This window comes from Hypanus sabinus, chromosome 9 (assembly GCF_030144855.1).
Source record: "Hypanus sabinus isolate sHypSab1 chromosome 9, sHypSab1.hap1, whole genome shotgun sequence".
NCBI classification, from domain to species: Eukaryota; Metazoa; Chordata; class Chondrichthyes; order Myliobatiformes; family Dasyatidae; genus Hypanus; species Hypanus sabinus.
This window is the reverse complement of record NC_082714.1, coordinates 87,184,746-87,208,801: the sequence shown is the minus strand read 5'-3', so window position 1 is coordinate 87,208,801 and position 24,056 is coordinate 87,184,746. Positions and strand designations below refer to the sequence as shown.

The 24,056-nt window shown below is 44.2% G+C and overlaps 1 protein-coding gene across 2 annotated transcripts in view; it reads right to left on the bottom strand.

Moving 5' to 3' along the window:
• Positions 1-24,056, bottom strand: part of ash1l (ash1 (absent, small, or homeotic)-like (Drosophila)) — a 374,764-nt gene that overhangs the window by 131,523 nt on the left and 219,185 nt on the right. For both annotated transcript variants that reach the window (XM_059980070.1, XM_059980071.1), the window contains 3 exons: positions 13,116-13,818; positions 8,596-8,775; positions 629-723 (listed from right to left, as the gene is read on the bottom strand). In XM_059980070.1, the coding sequence (XP_059836053.1) occupies positions 629-723; positions 8,596-8,775; positions 13,116-13,818 (978 nt within the window). The remainder of the gene's footprint in view (positions 1-628; positions 724-8,595; positions 8,776-13,115; positions 13,819-24,056) is intronic.

Here is a 24,056-nt window from a genome sequence, read left to right as displayed (position 1 = left end):
AATCCTCTTTGGTTAGCGAAAACAGGTACTAATGTAGGTCTTTGGTAACAGCGAGCTGTTGTAAAGTGAACGTTTGAAAAATGTGGGCCACCTGTATATTAATATGTACTCAAGGAAAGAATAGAAACTGTTCAAACTAGGGAAGTTAAGGGAACTAATTTTCAAATAAGTCTATTATTTAATGAAAACATTCCAAAGACTTTATGGGTTAGGAGTAGTGAGCTGTGGGCATTCTATGTTGGCACCAGAAGCATGGCGACACTTGTGGGCTGTCCAACACAATTCTCGCTGACTTGATTTCAAACAAACTATATGTTTGGATGTACATGTGACAAATAAAGCTAATCTTACCTTAATCTAGCTTAAATCGAACTTCATGGGGATTGGATACAAGATTCTGGAGTTAGGAAAACAATGTAACTCAGGAATTTTTACTTAAAATTGCAACGACATGGATAAACCTTGCAAATTTTAAAATGCAAAAGCACAGTTACTAACTGATCCTTATTTGATGTAAAAAGTAACAAAAGCAACTGTTTGACCCGGCTCCCTGTAGCACAGCAGATATAGCTTCTTTGTTGGGCACTAACTTAAACAGAACCAGCTTGGAAAAGACCAGAAGACTCACCAACGTGGATCGGGGCAGGGAAGAGCCCATAGTCATGCTCTCCGGGAACGTACTCCAACTTCTCCTTCTTCACGAGAATCAGCCGACTTTTTGGACTGAGGAACAGAATTGGTGATTAGCAAATGAATTATTTGTTTGCTTATGCAAAGCTATAAATGCTATTTAAATTTATCGGGGAACAGAGTGCAATAATTTCACTGCTGCAGCCTCCCCCATGGTTCTTACATTTGCTAGCACTGAATAAAAGTTTCTGAATACATTAACACAAAAGAGCAACATCCCAAAAAGTGCACCATTTTACAATAACATTTTACAGCCACCTCTCCAAGCAGCACTTTTCATCGTCCCAGCAGTTTACTCCCAAATAAGTACTAGGAAATGAGCTCCAAATCTAATCTCTTATCAGTTTTATTGACACTGGATTAAGTTGTAAAATGCACAGGCCAACTTGCTGGCAAACACTATGAAATAAGCAGAAACAAAAGACAGCTACAGGACAGCAGATTCTGGAATACATAGATTCACTTGCACTGATAGCTCACATAGTACAGAAGTGGACTTTATCCTACCAACTCTAAATCTATTTGCCTCCAAGTCCCTCTATACCTTTCCTATCCAAGTATCTCTCCAAATGCATTTTAACTGTATCTGACGCTACCAGCTCTCTGGCAGCTCATCAGGTGTTCCCAACCTGTGGTCCATGGTATTGATCCACGGCTTAAATGATTGGGAACCCTTCTTTTAGATAATCAACACCCTCCATGTGAAAAATCCTGCCCTACAGATCTCCTTTAAATTTCTCCCTTCTCACCATAAACCCATGTTCACTGAGCACTACTGCACAGAAAAAGGCCCTCTGGCCATCAAGTCTATGCCAAACTGTTATTCTGCCTAGTCTCATCGATTTGCACCTGCATTATAGACTTCCATACCTCCTCACATTCATGTGCTTATCCAAACTTCTCTTAAAAGTTACATTTTGAACCTCATCCATCACTTCTGCTAGCAGCTTGTTCCACACTCAAATCACCTTCTGAGTGAAGAAGATACTCCTTCAGGTTCTCCTTAAATATTTCACCTTTCACCCTTAAACTGTAACCTTGATGGTCTTGCATGCCAATGGTTTCTTCTGCAATACCACATTGGAGTGCAACCTTAGCAAGCACAGCATTCAAAATGGCACTATTTGCTAGGAACACTTTTATAACACCACCTTCCATAGCCACAGGGATAAAGCTGCTGCCGTTTCCAAAATTCTTGACAAACAGTGCTACACAAATGATTTTTGAAAGCTGCTCTCAAGAATAACACTGGAAGTCTGCAGCAATGCCCATACCGGGGGGGGGGGGGGGGGGTCACCAGATGGCAGATGGACAACTTTAAAAGCAACAATGGCAGCCATTAGTGGCAGGAGTTATACTCAAGAGTGCAAAACACTGATTATTATTTATTATGAACCTTGCCATACTGGACGTAAATTTTTGTTGGATTAGGGTGTAGTACTGTTATTTTTGTATTTTATCTTTCCTATGCTTTCTTGTATTTTCATATAATCACCAATATATGTGCAATCGTTCAGGACTTTTACTAGTAAGTTGAAACTGTATTTTCTCAGTTTTTCTGCAGCCATTTGTACCTGGCTATTTCATAGGTTAATTGCTATCATTGGAATGCTCTTACCTCTAGTCTGAGTATGAGACGACCACAAATTTTTTGTGTATTGTTTCATAATGCATAAAACAGCCATAATCACCAAGTTTTAGGCCTCATTCTTGACTTCCAAAGAGCCTCTGGATCAATATCACTAGACACAACATTTTCCAGATTACTGGATGTTGGGCTCCCAAACATACTTTTATTTACATGCTACAGAGCAGTGTAATAAATTTTCCAATCAGTTTAAGGAAGTAGGGCATCCAGCTGTTAATCTATCAACATTCCTGACCACCCTGGCTTTCCCAACTGCAAACACGAACCCAGCCAACCACCTGGAGCTTGGCCCTAGCCTCATACTGAACAAGTGGCTCACATTTGGACTGGCAAATGAGCCAGATGCCAGTCATCAGGACAGCAGAACAATCAGATGCCAGATTACTGGAGCTGTTCTATGGAGCCAATGTTACAGAAGACCCTCTTCCAGCATTGAGAAAAAAATTGATCTTCAATATTATGTCCACAGTCAGAAATGAAAGGGAGAATCAATTAGCTGAGATGTTCATGTAAACAAGGCCAGTAATCTTTTGGTAGAGTACGGGCAGGCAATGGGCAGCTGAAAGTACGATAGCATAGTGGTTAGTGTAGCACCCTACAGAGCCAGCAAGTACAAATCAGGGTTTGATTTCCACTGTGCTTTGTAAGAAGTTTGTATGTTTTCTCCATGACTGTGTGGGTTACCTCCAGGTGCTCCAGTTTCCTTCCATTTTTCCAAAGACCCACAGGTCAGGGTCAGTGAGTGCTATGTTGGCACTGAAAGCATAGTGACGCTTGTCAGCTGGCAAGCACAATCCGTGGACGGTGTAGGTCATTGATGCAAATGACACATTTCACTCTATACTTCTATGTTCATGTGACAGATAAAGCTAATAGAACATAGAACAGTACAGGCCTTTCAAGCCACAATATTATATCAAACCTTTAACCTACTCCAAGATCAATCTAACCATTGCCTCCCACATAGCGTCCTTTTCTCCTTCCATGTGCCCACCTAAGGGTCGGGGTATATGGGGTGTCATGGAGGGGTAGCATCTCTGGTGGGGGAACATGTCACGTCCTTTCAAGGTGGTTTGTCCACCTTTGGTCCCCACCTGGCACTCAGCTCTCACCTGTGGCTCCCCGTAGATACAGCGGCCACACCCCGGGCAACGGCTTCGACAATCCAGCTAAACCAGGTGAGGGTAGCCGACGGGTCTAAAACCCTCAGTGGAGTTAGGGAGTTGTCTATCCCAGTATGCGAAGACAGACTCCAGCAGATTAAGCGGACAAGACCAATGGAAGGTTCAACAGTCAAGAAGGCGGTCTCTGCGAGCGTCGTGGAACACATAGAGCACGACAAGGCACAGAAGACATCCTGGTCATCCACTGTGCCTAGTCCCATCTCCCGCCGTCTTGACTCTTGTCTTGCCACTGGATCCAGATGGGAATTGGGAAGAGAGAACGAGGCTGATGCTGCGCAACTCTCCCTCACTTAAATCCAAATCAAGCGCTAGTCTCAACACTATCATTAATGGTGTCGAGGTCTTCATTGACAACAATGGACAAACCACCTAAAGGTCTCTTAAATGTCCCTAATGTATCTGCTCATGATGCCTTTACCACCATTCCATGCATTCTTTGTGTAAGTGTTACCTCTGTATTCCTATCACCTTAAAATTATGCTCCCTTATATTAGTCATTTTCACCTTGGGAAAAAGTCTCTGGCTGTCCACACTAGTCATGTTTCTTATCATCTTGTAAAATTCTATGAAGTTACCTCTCATTTGCACTACTCATTCTTTAATATTCATCTTTAAAACTTAAATTCAGTGACAAGTTTGCTTCTGACCTACCCATTCTTGCAACAGCAAGAACATGGTGGGTCCACAGTAAAAACACCAGGGATGTAACAGACCAACACTACATCAGGGGAGGGAAAGAAGATATTTTATTCTGCATTACTGACTCTACTGACAATGAACTGAGGCAGGAAAATCAGTGAGCCATAATAAGGGTGTGTAAAAAGAGGGTGAAGCAAGAAATCCTCTGTTCCCTGCTTCCCACCTGCAGCCTGTGTCGGCAATGAATCGGGGAGTTTGGTGTTCATGTGTGCACCAAACTCCGTTGTGTACTCTCAGCAGAGATGAAGAGCAAGTTGCTCAGCCAGTTTACAGCCATCCGAAATAGAGGAAGACATGAAATAGTTTCAACATGGAGAGCAAACAATACTAGTATGGTCCTGCAGCATGACACACATTTGCCAGGAGAGTACTGTGTCCCAATTCAGTGAGATACTGAAGACTGGGAAAGAAGCTGCTTAGTTCAAGAGATGAGCAAAGCAGGGTAGCATCATCAATGGCTCAGCTATAGCTGTGCTTACTTGTGTCCAGGACAAAGAAGTAGGCAAGAAAAATCATTGCAGACTGTTAATCTGATCAACCGCTTTAGTTAGCTCCACTCCCAGCCCCCTCTATCTGTTACCCCCGTCACTGCGCTTTATACCTCTTTTTATAATGCTGTTTAAATTGTAAATACATGTTGGTATTTATATATCTATGCTCTTTTTATTTGTACTTTAGTCCCTGACTTCATATTTTTGTATTATTCGCCCTTTTTAAATTTTATTGATTTTAGTTGGAGATACAGCATGGTAACAGGCCATTCTGTCGTTGCCTTTTCCCAAAGCTCCCTACTGAAAAGCGCTATAGGATCTTAAGACAAAAACTTCACAACATCTTAATAATTTCTTCCCCCAGGCAGTTAATCTGATCAACCTTCTAGTTAGTCCCATCATGCCCAACTTTACTTGTTACCCCCATCACTGCACTGCACTGTAAGCACTTTATATCATTTTTTTTAATAGTGTATACATGCTGGTATATTTTTTTGGAATAAGAGTAGTCAGTAGATTTGTTTGTTGCCAGTAAGGCGTTGCTGTGTTTCACCAGCGCCATCTTAAACCAGAAGAACAAATTCCTCCAGCATTTTGTGTGTGTTGCCTTAAAAAGTATTGTCACTCCTTGAGCACCAAGAGTGAAAGGTTCATGATTCAGAAATTTATCCTGGGGACAACCAAAGAGCTTTACCTATCATCACCTGAGCTGTACGACCCATTCCCAGGATTTTATTTTTAATTAGTGATAATTCATATTTTGTAGCATTGTAGCGATGTGCTACACACAGCGCTGAAATAATGACACGCAGTCGGTAAGTCGTTTCGAGACTAGTTTATTCAAACTTCACAGCGCTGGCATTTAATCCCTTGCGCCCGCCCTCTGAGCGGAAATGACATTAGAGGTGCATTACCAAAGTCTCTCCCCGCACGCTGGCTATTTGTGAGCCGGTTCACCTGTGCAGGAAGTGGGTTGCCACATAACCCCCCCCCCCCACCCCCAGAACCGGCGATACACCCCCCAATGTCCACAGTATGGATCAGCCTCTGTTTGGGAAGTCTGCCTCTGCACTGTGGTGCCTGAACCTCGACCGGCTGTGCCAAGTCCACATGGGCTGACTTGAGTTGGTCCACCATGAAAACCTCCTCTTTCCCGCCAATGTCGAGAACATACATGGACCCGTTGTTGTTGATCACCCTGAATGGCCCCTCGTACGGCCGCTGTAGCGGTGCCCGGTGTCCGCCCCTTCGTACAAACACAAACTTACAGTTCTGCAGTTTTTTGGGTACATTGGTTGGGGTCCTTCCGTGCTGTGAAGTTGGTACAGGGGCCAGGTTGCCGAGCCTTTCGCATAGCCTGTCCAGGACTGCTGCTGGTTCTTCCTCTTGCCCCCTTGGGGCTGGTATGAACTCTCCTGGGACGGCCAGGGGCGCGCCATATGCCGACTCGGCTGATGAGGCATGCAGATCCTCTTTGGGCGCTGTGCGAATTCCAAGCAGGACCCAGGGAAGCTCATCCACCCAGTTAGGACCTCTCAGGCGGGCCATGAGAGCTGACTTCAAATGACGGTGGAAGCGTTCCACTAGTCCGTTCGACTGTGGGTGGCAGGCAGTTGTGTGGTGTAGCCGCGTTCCCAACAGGCTGGCCACAGCTGACCACAGGCTGGAGCCTCTGTCAGAGGTAATGTGGGCCGGTACCCCGAAGAGTGCTACCCAGGTTGCGATCAGTGGGCGCAGGAATCGGCAGATGTGTCGGTGAGCGAGACCGCCTCTGGCCACCTCGTGAACTGGTCTACCATAGTTAGGAGGTACCGCGCTCCTCGGGACACTGCTAGGGGGCCCACGATATCCACATGAACATGGTTGAACCTCAGGTGGGTGGGTTCGAACTGCTGCGGTGGGGCTTTAGTGTGCCACTGCACCTTGGCTGTTTGGCACTGTGCGTACATTCTGGCCCATTCACTGACCTGCTTGCGAAGTCTGTGCCATGCAAACTTGCTGGAAACCAGCCAGACGGTTGTCCTGATAGATGGGTGTGCCAAACCATGTATGGAGTCGAAAACTCGCCGCCTCCAGGCTGCCGGGACGATGGGGTGAGGTTGGCCGGTAGCCACGTCGCAAAGGAGGGTCCTCTCACCTGGGCCTACGAGTAAGTCTTGCAGCTGCAAACCTGAGACTGCGGTCCTGTAGCTGGGCATCTCGTCATCTGCCTGCTGCTCCTCCGCCAGGGCTGCACAGTCCACCCCCAGGGACAGGGCCTGGACAGCTGGTCTGGTGTCCGCCACGACATTGTCCTTCCCCGAGACATGCTGGATGTCTGTCGTGCACTCGGAGATGTAGGACAGATGTCGCTGCTGGCGAGTTGACCAGAGATCGGACACCTTCGTGAACGCGAAGGTCAACAGTTTGTGGTCTGTGAACACAGTCAATGGCCTGCCTTCTAAGAAGCACCTGAAATGTCGGATTGCCAGATACAGTGCCAACAGCTCCCGGTCGAAAGCACTGTACTTGAGTTCGGGTGGTCATAGGTGCTTGCTGAAGAACACCAGGGGTTGCCAACGCCCCTCGATGAGCTGCTCCAGCACCCCACCGACTGCTGTGTCGGATGTGTCCACCGTGAGGGCAGTCGGAACGTCCGTTCTGGGGTGCACCAGCATCGCGACATCTGCCAAGGCTTCCTTGGCTTTAACGAAAGCGGCCGTGGCCTGCTCGTCCCAAGTAATGTTCTTGCCTTTAACCGACATCAGGGTGTACAAAGTGCGCATGATACGGGCTGCTGAGGGGGAGGAAACGGTGGTAGAAGTTCACCATACCAACAAACTCCTGCAGGCCTTTGACTCTGTTGGGCCGGGCAAAGTGGTGGATCGCGTCTACCTTGGTGGGCAGAGGTGTTGCCCCGTCTTTGGTAATCCTGTGGCCCAGGAAATCGATGGTATCGAGACCGAACTGGCATTTGGCCGGGTTGATCGTGAGGCCAAAATCACTCAGGTAGGAGTAGAGCTGGCGGAGGTGAGACAGATGCTCCTGACGACTACTGCTGGCTATAAGGATGTCGTCCAAATAGATGAACGCAAAGTCCAGGTCGTGTCCATCCTCTTGAACTCCTCCTTCGCCAGGCGGAGTTTTTCTGGGAGGAGCCTTCGTGCGCGGGCGTGGAGGGGTGGTCCCTGGGTCGGGATGTGGTGCTGTACCCAGTGTCTGGGCATGGCTGCTGTGAACTGCAGTGCCAGAATCGATGGAAAGTCCGCCAGGATTCTGGTGAATTTGTTGTCTGACAGCGTGACGGAGTCCAGGTGTGGGGGCCGGCAACTTGGCTTCACCCAGGGAGAATGTCTGGAAAGTCTCGGCATGTACCAGTCTTTTCCCTTGCAAGTCGACCAGCAGGCTGTGAGCTCGCAAGAAGTCCGCCCCCAGTGATGGTTGGGCCACTGCGGCCAGTGTGAAGTCCCACGTGAACCGGCTGGCGCCAAACTGCAGCTGCACTGTGTTGGTGCCATAGGTCCATATCGTGCTGCCGTTTGTGGCCCTCAGGGTGGGTCCTGGCTTCCTGTTGTGGGTGTTGTACCCCGTCAGGGGCAAGACACTGATCTCCGCTCTGGTGTCAACCAAGAAGCAGCGTCCCGACTGTTTGTCCCAGACATACAAGAGGCTGTCTGGGCGGAAATGACGTCAGAGGTGCAGTACCAAAGTCTCTCCCTGCACGCTGGCTATTTGTGAGCCGGTTCGCCTGCGCAGAAAGTGGGTCGCCACAGTATGATACACATGCATTTCACAGAGATACTAACGTATTTACCTGAGACGGCCAAGGAGTATGGTTTCAAAAGACAACAAATCTGGGACATTAAAAAAAAAAGCAATATAAGATTTTGCTGAGTACACTTACTCGGGGACCTTGTAGACATCAGAGTATAGTCCTGCCTTCTGGTATTTTTTCTTTGGAGGACGAGGGGCCTTCTTTTCCCTCTGGATGGGTAGTTGAGGAGGTGGTGTTGCAGATTCCGGGGATGCTGTCTTCTCTGCAGTATCTGCTGGGCCAGCCACTTCGGAGGACAACTCAGGGGAGCTGGTAGCAGGAAACAAAGCCGCAAGTTTTAGTCATCACTTTTATTGTCATTTTGACCATAGCTGCTGGTACAGCACATAGTAAAAATGAGACTTTTTCAGGACCATGGTGTTACATGACACAGTACAAAAACTAGATTGAACTACGCAAAAAAAACAACAGAGAAAGCTACACTAGACCACAGACCTACACAGGACTGCATAGAATATTAACAGTATTATAACTAGATATTGGATTGCATTGTTTAATTCTTAGATCAGACTGGTTAGGAGAATTAATAGCGCCTAACTGCGACTCCTTTGCTTGCATCTTCGAAAAGACCTCCATTTCCATTTTTATATCTCTATTTTTCCCTTTCAGGGTTCTTTTGAAGACCCTGATGTGGAGTTACACACTGACTACAGTTCTTTGCGGGAATGGGACCCGCTCTCTGCGTTTCACGACTGGTCATTATTCGGCATGTCAAGGGCTCGGCCTAGAGCTCAGCTCAGCTTCGGAGGGCCGAGATCTCATGGCTCAGGAGACCAGTGGATCGATGGTCGGTATCTGGGCAGGAGATCGGTGTGCTGTGGGAAATGGAAGATCTAAGGCTGTGTGCCCAGAGACCCAAAGATCTTTGAGCACAGAGCTCAGAAAAAGCGATGCTATGGACTTTTAACATTATAAACAAGCGAGTTGTTTGTTACGTCTCCCCTTTTGCTGTGATGAGCAAGTTGTTTAGCCAGTTTACAGCCATCCAAAGTAGAGGAAGACATGAAATAGTTTCAACATGGAGAGCAAACAAAACTAATATGGCCCCGCAGCATGATACACATTTGCCGGGAGGGAGGGGGGGGGGAGGGGAGAGAGAGGGAGATGGGGAGGGAGCGCGCGAGCACATGCCTGTGGTATGTCAAATACTGGGTGAACAAGTAACCTTTGGGGTAACTGCAAGTCTGTGTCTTTGCTGTTGCTTTGCTCACACTTGAGTGCTCAGTGGTGGGTGCTGATACTTTTTTTTGCTGGGGTGGGTGGGGGGGAAAGATTGCTGCTTGCTGCCACTTACATGCAGAAAGAAGGAGAACTGGAGGAGAGAGGAAAGTTTGGTTCTAACATTTAACTGTCATTTATTCTTTGGGGCCACTCCTCTGTTTTCGTGGATGGTTGTGAAGAAAGAGCATTTCAGGATGTATATATTTCTCTGACATTAAATGTACATTTGCAACCTTTGAAACCTTAATTGTATTTCTCTGCAGTTTAACAATTACTTGTTTGTATTTTTTTAATACAACTGTGATGCACCATCAATAACTCTTGGAGACGGGAGGTGAATGATAGGCTTTTATTAGCAGCAAAACGGAGCATGGCATCTCAGAGACTGAGGGAGGAGCCACAGGAGCAGTCAGCAGAGGGGCGTGTCCAGACAGGTATACATGGTTTACCACAAACTGTAACTATTTAGTATGTTTCCTCGTGACCACAGTGCATACATGCAGTTGTTCAGTTCAAATCTAATTTATTATTAAAAAAAAGATTCAAAGTCTTGGGGGTCTCTTTTGCAATTTAAAACATTACTTGTCAGATAGTCCAGAAAGCAAATGCTAACAGATCTCAGGCACTGATTTTGGATTCAACTACCCACAAAGCCACAATGCCAAAAGCAGCCTTGTCTTTTGTCTAGACATCCAATATTCAAAAGGGACACCACAGAGAGCACAAATGCAAATGGGCTCAGAGCTGAAAAGGGTTAGACTGTCAGAGCTCGAGGGCCCACAGTCCACACATTCCTGGTCGAGGGCCAGCCTGCACTCACTGTTCACTCAATGGAGTTTGTTAGGCCAGTTACCCAGAGAACTTGAATTCATTTCAAATCTTACCCTTGACTGATATTCTGACTTGCCTGGTGGATTCTGGCAAGCTTTGCTAGCTCCTGGGCCAATTGCAGAAGAGTTCTGAAGAATGGCAGTGTAGCTCATTTTGGGAGAGAGAGTAAGGCAAATTTCTTTATGATCTGAAGCAACAACACTGGTATAATCCACAGACTCATGCTACTCACCAATTCCACAGTGCAAGACATACATTCAGTGGACACTTTATTAAGTATACCTAATGCAAATATCTAATCAGCCAATCATGTGGCAGCACCTCAATGTATAAAAGCATGCAGACATGGTCAACAGGTTCAGTTGAAGTCAATTATCAGAATGGAGGGGGGGGGGAATATGATCTAAGTTACTTTGACTGGAATGATAGTTGGTGCTAGATTGGGTGGTTTGTGTATTTCTGAAATTGCTGACTTCCTGAGATTTTCACACAACAATCTTTAGAGTTTACAGAGAATGGTGTGAAAACTTAAAAATCCAGTGAGTGGCAGTTCCATGGGTGAAAATGCCTTATTAATGAGAGGTCAGAGGAGAATGGCCAGACTGATTCAAGCTGACAGGAAGGTGACAGTAACTCAAATAACCACACATTCTCTGAATACACAATACATCAAACCTTGAAATAGATGGGCTACACCAGCAGAAGACCATGAACATACACTCAATGGACTCTTTATTAGGTACTGGAAGTTGACAACCTTCATCTGGTCTGGTCCACTATAGTATGATAATGCACCTTGGTAAAAGGAACAACACTGCGGACTATTATCTAAATGGGGAGAAAATTCAAACATCAGAGGTGCAGAGGGACATAAGAATCCTCGTGCAAGACTTCCAGAAAGTTAATTCACAGGTTGAGTCTGTGGTAAAGAAGGCGAATACAATGTTGCCATTTATTTTATGGGGAATACAATATAAAAGTGAGGAGATAATGCTGAGCCTTTATAAGCTACTACTCAGGCTGCACTTGGAATATTGTTAACAGTTTTGGGCCCCATATCTCAGAAAGGATGTGTTGCCATTGAAGAGAGTCCAGAGGAGGTTCAAGAGGATGACTCTAGGAATGAAAGGATTAACTTATGAGGAGCGTTTGGCAGCTTTGGGCCTGTACTCACTGGAATTTAGAAGAATGTGGGGGCGGGGCAGAGATTTTATTGAAACCGTCCGAATGTAGAAAGAACTAAATAAGGTGGATTGGAGAGGATGTTTCCTATGGTGTCCAGAACTAGAGGACACAGCCTCAAAAATGAGGGTTGATCTTTTAGAACCGAGGTAAGGTGGGACTTTTTTTTAGCCAGAGGGTAGTAAATCTGTGGAATACTCTGCCATGGAGGCCAAGTCCATGGGTATATTTAAATGGAAACTGATAGTTTCCTGATTAATCATGGCATCAAAGGATATTGTGGGTTGAGTAGGATCTGGGATCAGCCATGATGGAATGGTGGAGCAGACTTGATGGGCTGAATGACCTAATTCTCCTATGTCTTAGGGTCTTATAGTTAACTGCCCATTTCTCTTCACAGAAGCTGCCTCTAGCAGATTGTTCATTGCTCCAGATTCCAACATCTGTAGACCTTGTGTCTCTGCAGAGACAGAAGAGGTCAGGATTGAATCCCACTGCCTGGAGTTGTAATGCAGCAGCAACACCGTGCAGCCCAGTCCCCGTGTAGGAGATACCTCACCCTCCAAAGAGATCAATACCTCCTGGTGAGGAGGGTGGAAAATCACAGAATCTTACAGGACACAAAGACACACTGGCCTAAAGAAACCTTCAGGCAAATCCTACCTTCCAGTACTTGGTTCCCAACATAGAACACAGTACAGATTAGAACAGGTGCTTTGGCCTATGATATTATGCAAATTCTTTAACCTACTCAAGACCAATCTAACCCTTCCCTCCCACAACGCTCTCCATTTTTACTTCTATCTAACAGTCTCTTAAATGTCCCTGATGTATCTGACTCTACCACTACCCCTGGTGTTGCACATACCCACAACTGTGTAAAAAAAGCACTCTCTGACATTCCATTATCATTTCTTCCCAACATCTTTCTATTAACTATTTTCATCCCTGGGAAAAAAGCACTGGCTGTCCACTTGATTTATGCCTCTCATAAGCCATAGTAGCAGAATAGGCCATTTTGTCCATCGAGCCTGCTAAGTCATTCAGTCATGATTGATTTACTTCCTCTTTTAACTCCATTTTCCATTGCTTGTTCTCTATAACCTTTGGTATCACTAATCATGAACCTAACAACTACTTTGAAAATAATCAATAACTTGGTCTCCACAGCCGACTGTGGCACTGTTAACATCTTGTACACCTCTAACAAATTGCCTCTCATCCTTCTCCTCTCCAAGGAGAAAAGCCCTACCTCTATGGGTTACAACATATCTTTCAAGCAATGTGTCCCAGATGTAAACACTTTTGTCTAACCTTTTAATGGCCCAGAGACTGGAGCAAGGTACGAAACTTACTCATCCTCGCAGTGCCTTTTCCGCTTCACCCCCTTCCTGTGCTCCGACTGCTGCTGGTTCACACTCTGCAGTACTGACTCGATAACGTCCATGATTGTGTCATGCTCTCCGGCCTTCTCCATGCTCTCGCTCTGCTCCTTGGGAAAACTGTCCACTTCTGGAGGGGTTGGAGGGGCCGTGATGGGCAGAGGGAGGCACAGCTCCCTCTTCCGGGGCCTGCCCCGCTTCCGCTTGATGATGTTGTTACCTGTCCGTGACTGCCTTTGCAACTTTTTGGCTTTCAGAATCTTGTTGACATGGTCCAAGTTCTTCTTGGTGGCTAATATTTTGTCAAAATTGCACATTCTCCTTGCCTGACACTGCATGGCTTCAATCCGATCCTTCTTAAGTCGGTGGCTGGCTGCTATGGTCTGTTTATCAGGAGATAACTGACTGTCCTCCGGGAAGTCATTTACTCCCACAGATTGGGCAGGGGGGGTTTCTGCTCGCTTGTTCTGGCACCTTTCTTGACTGTAGCTTTTGCCCGAGAGAGGGGTTAGGGGGCTGTCAGGGTGAGTAACCGTTACACTGGCTATGACATCTTCTATTGTCTTCTCTATGGCCATTTGCTGGGAACCATCTTGTGTCACACGCTGGATGACGTTCTCAATAGCTTCCTCGACTGGACTTCCTAGTTTTGTACCTCGGGATGTCAATCCTGTGCCTGAAAAAGGAATAAATTCTGATTAGAAGGGCAGGTTTGCAAACATTTCCAGAAACAGTTCTAATACTTGTACTTCTCTATAAGGAATTTGCACCATTAAATTTGAATGTTTTTTGTACAACACAACAAGTTTAATTCTGCTTTCAGAGCACTCTCATCAATCCCAAGCCCCATATTTTCATGTAACTGTCATGCACCTTATTTATGGTATGTGAGTTATACGTACTCACCCTGGTCCATTGTTTTGTTTGATGTGTACATGAGTATGGTTGAATAACAATAAATTTATAATTAATTTTTATTTTTAAATTTAGAGATACAGTCTGGTAACAGCCCTTTTTGGCCCAATGAGAAAGCACTCCTGTGCTCTGACCAACCAGCCTTATGCTGTGCAGTCTGTTCTGGGACTCAAGACTTATTGACTGCTGGTTGGGAAGATAGCATGGGCAAGCTGAGCATGGTAATAGGGCCTTGTGGCCTAAAGAGTCCGCACCGCCCAATCACACCTACATTACCAATTAACCTACTAACCCACTTCTTTGGAACGTGGGAGGAAACCGGAGCATCTGAAGAAAACATATGTAGTCAGAATGAGAATGCACAAACTTCTTACAGATAGAGGTGGAAATGAGCCTGTGTCACAGGTGCTGTAATATCATTATGCTAACTGTTATGCTACTGTGCCACCTTAAAATTTCTCTCTAATATTCCCATCCACCTACAGCAGGGGCAGTCTGCAGTAACCAATTAGCTGTGGTGCATGCCTTTGGGATGTGGGAGGAAACCTGAGCAATGGGAGGGATTGGGCATGTGGAAAGTTACCCTCATTACAGAGGCTCTCTGAACACTCTCAAGCCCATGCTCTCTGCAGCAGCACAAAGGCCAGATGACAGAGACAAGACACCTGGGCTCCCCTCATTATTTTTGCTTGTATACACATTCCAGCTGCTCGTAGCTCAATGTGACAGGCTGGGAAAGTGCTAGGTGAACTTTACAAGATCATTGAGTAACACGTGCTGAGAAGAAACAGATCAGTTTACTGTCACTGAAATATGTTGTGAATGTTGGTGTTACAGAAATAAACAAACAGTGCAAAAGAGTAATAGTGAGGTAGTATTCATGAACCATTCAGAAATCTGATGGACCAAGAATGTGAGGGAATAGCAGATGTGACTCACAACACAGAGGACGTTAAATGACCCTTCTTCCAGTTTTTAGCCAACCTCGGGGCTTATGGTCATTCCCACACATGCGGTATGTGACCTTGTCTGGCTTACGTGGTCTGTCCTTTCCCTTCTTTAGATGCACAGCAGAGCCAACATCTCTAACACACTTGCTCTTTTTTCCTTCTTGATACTCTCTACTTGTTCTGCATCTTAGTGGACATGAGAACTCATGATCTCTCAACCTACCTCACCACAGTCCTTGCAAATTATTTGACTAACTGTACTCTCTTGAACATCCTTTTCCACTACCTTGATGCTCTAATGCATCAGCCTGGATGGCAAACAGATCTGTCTCGGTACTAATAAAATAAATAAGTAACAACACACATCTCCACAATAAGGACAAGGGTGCAAGAGAGTGCAGAGTAGTGTAGCAGTCAGCATGATCACTTTACAGTGCCAGCAATCACGGACCAGGGTTCAATTCCTGCTGCCATCTTCAAGGAATTTGTACATTCTCCTTGTGACTGCATGGATTTCCTCCAGATGCTCCGGTTTCCTTCCACAGTCCAAAGACATAACAGTTAGCAGGTTAATTGGTTATTGCAAATTGTCCTGTGATTTGGCTAGGGTTAAATTGGTAGTTTTGCTGGAATGCTGCAGCTTGGTGGGCCACTGTATCTCTATGTTGATTTTGAAATAAATAATTAAAACACAGAACAGTACAGCAGGCGAACATGCCTTTTGGCCCACAATGTCTATGCTGAACATGATGCCGAATTAAACTAAATATTTTCAGCCTGCATGATTCCTATCACTCTATTCCCTGCATATTCATGTGCCTCTTAAACACCACTATTATATCTGCTTCCATTGTGTATTTAATTTTTCAATAATTTGAGTAATATTGTACATATATTGTTTAGGCATTGTGAGTTATATATAAAAAGTACATACATGGCCTAATTCATTATGCCACCAAGTGATATCTGTGTACATCACTTGAGTGTAAAGACAAACATATAAGATCTGCCTCCCGGGTGCCTTATTTTTATTTCAATTAGTTTTTATGATTTAAGTTACTAAACACAACAGTGGTGACAAGGCATTTTTAAAAGGAAACTGAGACAACTAATTACTTGTTGGAGCAGTTAAGAGTTAAAAAAAATCTCTAGAAACTATTGAGTTTTAAAAAAAGGGCAGTGCTATTTTCTTCTTCAGAGCAGAATGCCTTCTTCGCAAAAGTAAAGATGATCCAGTATTTAATAAAAAGGCAGTAAAAAGAATTCACGAGTTCATAAACAGTGAGTACCAGGTGATAATAATCATTTTTAAAAAAAGTACAAATAGCTGGCTACATTGAAGCAAATGAAATAGCCAATGAGAAGCAGATGCCAATTTTGCTTAGAAATTTGACTGCTCCAACCAAATCTGCCAAAATGAACTTGGCTGATATCATGAAAGTAATGCAGGAGCATTTAGAACCAAAATAATTGTTGATTGCCGAGCACTTTTGGTTTCATAATCTGAATCAAAAGGTAGGGGAATCCATTTCAGCATGTGGCTGAATTGGTTCATTGTCTGAACACTGTCAGTTTGGTAATGGGATTAATGGTGCACTGAGAGAGCATTTAGCTTGTGGGGTTTTGTGGAGTAAAGAAAGCATTAAAAAATGGCCCCTAACTGAAGCACAACTTACATTTAAAGGAACAGTTAAAATAGCTGTATCAATGGAAATAGCAGACAGAGATGAAATTGAATTGCAGTCAGGAATGAAAGTGAGTGTGAACGAAATTGTAATGTCTGAAAAGAGCCATGCGAAGTGGACAAAAATATATGGACTGCACAGGGAAGAGAAAAAGCTAAAAAAAAAAATCAGTAGCAGTTTCAAAGAGGACTGATCTGCATGCTGTAGGTCAAAAATATGATAATGATGAAAATGACACAGAACTGAGTAGCTTTGAGATTTACAATGTGAAAGCTAACAATAACCAAGCAATGTAGCTTACACCAGAAGTGAACGGCAAATTAATTAAAATGGAATTGGACAATGACTCAGCTGTTTCAGTCATACCACAAAATGAGTCTGAATGGCATTTCAAAGATACTTAACTGAAGCCTGCAGATATCTAAAAAATTATACTAGAGACAAAATAACTCCTGAGAAAATGACATTTGTAACAGTGAAACACAGCAACCAATAAGCCACATTAGCTCTGTGGGGATGTTATTAGCTGAGACAACAACTTGATTGGGGACACAAAGTGCACTGCAGATGCTGTGGTCAAATCAAGACGTACAAAAAAGCTGGATGAACTTAGTAGGCGAGTCCTGACGAAGGGTCTCGACCCGAAACGTTGACTGCCCCTTTCAACAGATGCTGCCCGACCTGCTGAGTTAATCCCGCTTTTTGTATGTCTTAACTTTATTGGGAATCTATCCACAACTTGAATGCCACATCCACTGTAATAGAGTTACACTGATGCATTAATAGATGCATTGCAGGTTATATGGAAAAGCATTACGCCGACACGTGATATCTGCACAAACTTAAAGTAAAAATGAACATGCATGAGTTATCTTCTTGGATTAGTTTTAACAGCCTCCACCACCAGCCCTGGTAGTCCATTCTAGGCACACACCACTCTCTGTGTGAGTTGCTGGGTGGCACATCTCATTGGGCTAGATGTACCTCTAAATAAAATAGCAAAACAATTATGCACCATATATCACAGTTGTGCTGTGGATCCAAATTTAAAATGTCTTCACTGGTAATACCCTCTGGATTGTCACTGTGCCACATCTGAATGTATGATTGACTAGGATGGCAACACTTCATAGTGCCAGTGATCACAGTTCAATTCCTGACACTGTCTTGAGTATTGTGAACAGCTCTGGGCTCCTCATCTAAGAAAAGATGTGCTGGCATTGGAGATGGCTCAGAGGAGGTTCACAAGGTTGATACTGGGAATGAAAGCGTTATCATATGATGAATATTTGTCAGCTCTGGGTCTGTACTCACTGAAATTTAGAAGAATGGGGAGCATCTCATTGTAAGCTTTCGAATGTTGAAAGACCTAGATAGAGTAGATGTGGAAAGGATACTTCCCATGGTGGGGAAGTCTTGGAGAAGAGGCCACAGCATCAGGACAGAGGGGTGATCATTTAGAAGAGAGATGCGGAGACATTTTTTTAGTCAGAGGGTGGTGAATTTGTGGAATTTCTTACTACAGGCAGCTGAAGAGGCCGGGCAGTTGGGTGTATTTAAGGCAGAGACTGATAAGTTCTTGATTAGACATGGCATCAAAGGCGATGGGGAGAAGACCGGGGAGTGGGGCTGAGGAGGGGAAAAAGGATCAGCCACATCTGAATGGCAGAGCAGACTCAATGACCCAATGGCCTAATTCTGCTCCTATGTCTTATGGAATTTGTAGATACTCCCTGTGAACATGTGGGTTTCCTTCAGGTGCTCTAGTTTCCATTCACATTCCAAAGATATATGATTAAGGTTAGTAAGCTGTGGGCATGTTATGTCGGTGCTGAAAGTGTGGCGACACTTGGGGGCTGCCTCCAGAGCACTCTTGATTATTGACACAAATGACTCAATTCATTGTAAATTTCAATATATAAGTGACAATCTTTGTCACATGCACATCAGAACATCCCGTGAACTACATTGTTTTTGTCAAATCAAATCAGAGAGGATGGTCCACTACTAACCCTAACCTTTTGCCTTTGGAATGTGGGGAGAAACTGGAGTAGTCAGAGGAAACCCACACAGTAAACATTCAGACAGCAGTGGCAGTCGAACTGCGATAGGCAATCGCTGATGCTGTAAAGTGACTGTGCTAACTGCTATGCTATTGTGCCGGTAAAATAGATCACAGAGAAAGAACTTGCTACAAGTTGTGATGGACTGCTCACACTCAGGTCTCCGATTTCCTCCCTCATTCCAATGATGTGCCAGTAGGTTGTCTGGGCTCCTGTAAATTAGCCCACTTCTGTGCGTATCTTGTCCATACACATTCTCTGTTGTGTCTCCCTTTAGTGATAAGTTCATGTGCTCCATATTATGTTTCAGTTATCCCTGGCAGTTCACCATGCATAACCAATGAGAACAATTTGGTTAAATAGTTCCATACTGCATGGCAAAAAATAATGAAAACACTATGGTGGTAATATGCAAGTGTAAAATGAATCTTCCAATTATATGAGCTCTTCCAGAGATTTTTTCCTTTTTCTCCAGATTAAAGCATCTTCAGTGTCAGGTCTACAATTATTTCCTCTTCCCCCCCCCCCCCCCCCCCCAATGTGCTTTGTGTATGTGGAAAGGCGGAGGAAAGACTACCAAGAGGTAAAGGAATTAATTGAAAATTGATGAGCACATAAGTTATGGGGAGGAATTTGGAAGTGGAACAATTGCTGCAGTTATTGTTGCTTGTGTTGATTTGCTGAACATTGTGGGCATGTTATAGTGGTGCTGGAATGTGAGGCAATACTTGCAGGCTGCCCCCAGCACATCTTTCGGTTGTATGGGTTGTTAAAGCAAATGATGCATTTCATTGTATGTTTCAAGGTAACGTGATAAGTATGTGAATCTGAGTCTGAAATGGAAATGGCTTATTATTGCCACGTGTACTGAGATACGATGAAAAGCATTTGTTTGTATGCCATCCATAAGTATGCACATCAAAGTAATAAAAAGGAACACAAAATGAAGAATAAAGTGTTAATGTTACAGAGAAAGTGGAGTGCAGGCAGAAAAACTGAAGTGCAAGAGCCCACAATGAAGTAGACTGGGAGACACAAGAGTTCTTTTATAGTATTTAAGAGGTTCATTCAAGAGTCTGACAACAGTGGGACAGAACCTGTCCTTGAGCTCGGTAATACATGCTTTCAGGCTTTTGTATGGGAATAGGCGAGAAGAAGCTGGGAAGGGTTCATGGTTACACTGGCTGTTTCGTGGGACAGCGGGTAAGCGTAGGCAGAATCAGTTGCTGTGCTGTCAGTAAGCGCACCAATCACGATGGCCAGCAGTTCATTTTTACTCCAGATTCTAGCATCTGCACTCTCTTGTGTTTTCAAGGAGTAAGATCAAGTTGCAAAAGCTAATACATTGATCACAGAAATAGGGAAAATCAAATTACCAGTTCTTGATGGACAAGTTTACAGAATGTAATCACAATACTTTGGAGTACAATTGTGTATACATTATGATTTGTTTTTCCTGTGAATGCTGCTTTGATGATGTTCTGTGTCTGTGATGCTGCTGCAAGTGAGTTTTGCATCACGCCTGTGCGTATGTGTATTTGTGCATCGGAGAATAAACTTGACTTTTGACTTTGAAACAAACTGAGAATGCAAGTGCCAGGGAAGGTTGAGGAGAATTGGTGCAGCATGAAAGATTGTCTTATAAAATTTGCAGGGCTGGGGTAGTATGTTAACAAAGACAGATAGGATCAGGTAAAGGGCAAAAAAAAAGGGAGGTGCCATGAGCATCAGTAGTGGACTTCCAAGTACTTACAACCAAATATTAAATATACAGACTAAATTATTGATAGCAAAAACAAAGTCTGTTCAGCTTTCAAAACCACAAGGTCATTTACTGGGTTTCAGACTGATCCTGTGATTTCAGTCTGTGAGGTCAACATTCCAGCAGCCTTCCGGAGGGTGAAAAGCATTAGGCCTAATGGGGTGTCTAGCCAAGTACTATAGACCTGTGCTCATCAACTGGCTTGAGTATTCACTAAGATCTCTAACCTCTCAGTTCGCCAGTCTCAGGTAGGCTTCAAATATACCTGTGCCTAAGAATGTCGAAACCTGCCTCAGTGATTATAGTCCAGTAGCACAGTGATGAAGTGCTTTGATAGGATGATGAAACATATCAGCTCCTGCCTGAGAGGTGACTTGGATCCACACCAATTTACTTACTGGAGCAACGGGTCGACAGGAGATGCCATCTAATTGGCTCTTCATTCAACCCCGAAACATCTGGACTGCAAAGATGCATACATCAGGATGCTCTTTATTAACTACAGCTTGGCATTCAATACCTTCATCTCCTCAAAACTAACCAATAAGCTTCAAGATATCCTTGTGTAATTGGATCCTCGATTTTCTCATTTGCAGACCCTAGTCAGTTTGGTTGGCAATGACATGTCCAGCACAGGTGCACCAAAGGCAGTGTTCTTACACCTCTGCTCTACTCACTTTACACTTATGACTGTGTGGTCAAGCACAGCTCCAATTCCATATTCAAGTTTGCTGATGACAGCACCGTTGTAGGCCGAATCAAAGATGGTGATAGCATATAGGAGGCAGACTGAAAATCTGGCTGCGTGATGCTGTAACAATAACCTTGGTCTTGCTGACACTGTCAGCAAGACCAAGGAGCTGATTATTGACTTCAGGAGAAGGAAACCAGGGATCCATGATCCAGTCCTCATTGAAGGATCAGAAGTGGAGAGAATCAGCAACTTTAAATTTCTTAGCGTTATTAATTTGGAGGACCTGCCTGGGTCCCAGCACACAAGTGCAATTACGAAGAAAGCATGGCAGTGCCTTTACTTCCTGAGGAGTTTGTGAAGATTTGGCATGACATCCAAAACTTTGACAAACTCCTATAGAAATGTAGTGGAGAGTCTCATGTCTGGCTACATTACAGGCTGGTATGGAAACACCAATGCCCTTGAACAGAAAATCTGACAAAAAGGTAGTGGATATGGCCTAGTCCATCACGGGTAAAGCCCTGCCCACCATTGAGTACATCAACATGAAGTGTTGTTGCAGTAAAGCAGCATCCATATCTGGGATTCCAACCATCCAGGTCATGCTCTCTTCTAGCTGCTGCCATCAGGAGGAAGCTACAGGAGCTCAGGACTTACACCACCAGGTTTAGGAACAGTTATTACCCTTCACCCATGAGGCTCTTGAACCAAAAGGGATAGCTTCACTCACTTTCACTTGCCCCATCATTAAAATGTTCCCACAACCTATGGACTCTGTTTCATGAACTCTATCTCACAATCACGATATTTATTGCTTATTCATTATTTATTCATCATCATTATTTATTTATTTTTGTATTTGCAGAGTTTGTCATCTTTTGCACACTGATCAAACGCCCAAGTTGATACGGTCTTTCAGTGATTCTATTATAGATTTATTGATTATGCTTGTAAGAAAATGAATCTCAGGGTTGTATATGATAACATATATGTACTTTGATAATATATTTACCTTGAACTTTGAGCACTGTTCCAGCCCACTTCATCTACTATCTACCTTTACGTCTCCACCGGTGAGTAATCAACAAACCTCTAACTTTTCACAACCACATAGCAAGTGGAATTATATTGCAAAAGTATTGGCCACTTTGATCAAGTTCAAGTCCAGTTTATTGCATTCATCTGTACACATGTGTATCGCCAAACGAAACTACGTTCCTCTGGACCAAGGTGCACAACACAGCACATATAACTCAACATAAAGTAACATTACCACTAGCAGATTAACAAATAATAAGGTGCATTTACAGAACAAGTTAAAAGACAAATAGTATATTGCTATTGGCGCATCATGCATAATGAGATCTGGATGGTGGCAGGGAGTTCATAAGTCTTATGTGTGTGGGGGAAGAAGCTGTTTCCCATCCTAAAAGTTCTTGTCCTACACACACACACGCATATATACCACAAGCACATATGCGTATATACACACAACGCACATGGGCATAGATTCACATATGCACATGCACAAATACACATAGTGTATGATCTTGTGTCCGCACTTCACAATTAAGTGGCCTTTGCTGGCTGGAGCGTACAGTGTTAGAGTGGTTATTTCAGGCTTTAATGAGGAGAGGCTTCTGGGACAGAAGCCAAAAAGCTGAAGGTAGATTTTCTCTATCCTCCAGTTTATTCATTGTTTTCCTTCTTTATACTTGTACAGTTAGAACAGCAGAGATGCCAGCTGGATAGTGGAATGCTCCTCTTGTGGGATGTGCGAAGGCAGGGAGACCTGTGAGAAATGCATCCTGTTGCAGCTTCTAACACTCTGCTTTAAGGTGTTGGAGCTGGAACTGGATGAAATCAGGATCATCTGGGAGGCTGAAGGGGTAGGACATATAAAGTAGTAGTTACAGCCAAAGTGCAGGATACAGGAAACTGGGTAACAATCATGAAGCCACTGCAGAGTACCTCTGTGGCTGTCCTCCTCATTAACAAGTATACTAATTTGGATACTGTCGGTGGGGGGGGGGGGGGGAGATGGGAAGATGACTAAGCAGAGGAAAGGCACAGTAGTCAGGTTCTGGCAGCGTGTCTATCTCTGTGACTCATGAGGGAAGAGAGGAGAAAAGGTGAGATGTAGTGATGGGGGATTTGTTAGTTAGGGGAACAGAAAGGAGGTTCTGTGGATAAAAACAAAAATCCTAGGTGACATATTGTCTCCTGAGTACCAAGGTCAGGGACATTTCAGATAGAGTCCTCAGCATTCGCAAGTGGGAGAGTGAATAGCCAGAGGTCATGGTCCATGTTGGTCCAATGATATAGGTAACTGGAGGGAACAGGTTCCACAAAGTGAGTTCAGGGAGTTAGGTACCAAGTCCAGGGTTGTGATCTCAGGATTACTACCCATGCCACGTGCTAATGAGGCCAGAAAAAGAAAGATCATATAGGTTGACATGTGGCTAAGGAGTTGATGTAGGAGAGAGGGCTTCAGATTCTCTGATCACTGGGGACTCTTCTAGGGAAGGTGGAACCTGTACAGAAGAGATGATTGACACCTGAACTGGAGGAAGACTAATATCCTTACAGGTGGTTTGCTAGAGCGGCATGAAGGAAGAGGGTGGGGTTACACTAGAGTTGCAAGGGGATGGGAACCAAAGTGCCAGAATAGATAATAGAGGCGTTGTGGACACTGAAGTTGTTAAGACCTCAGGTAAAGCCAGGAATCAAAAGGTTGAGCAAGTTGCAAAGAATGGAATTATAATATTGTACCATTACTGAGACTTGGTTGCAGGAGGGGCAGGACTGGCAGCTCAGTATTCTGGGGTTCCAATTTTTTAGATGC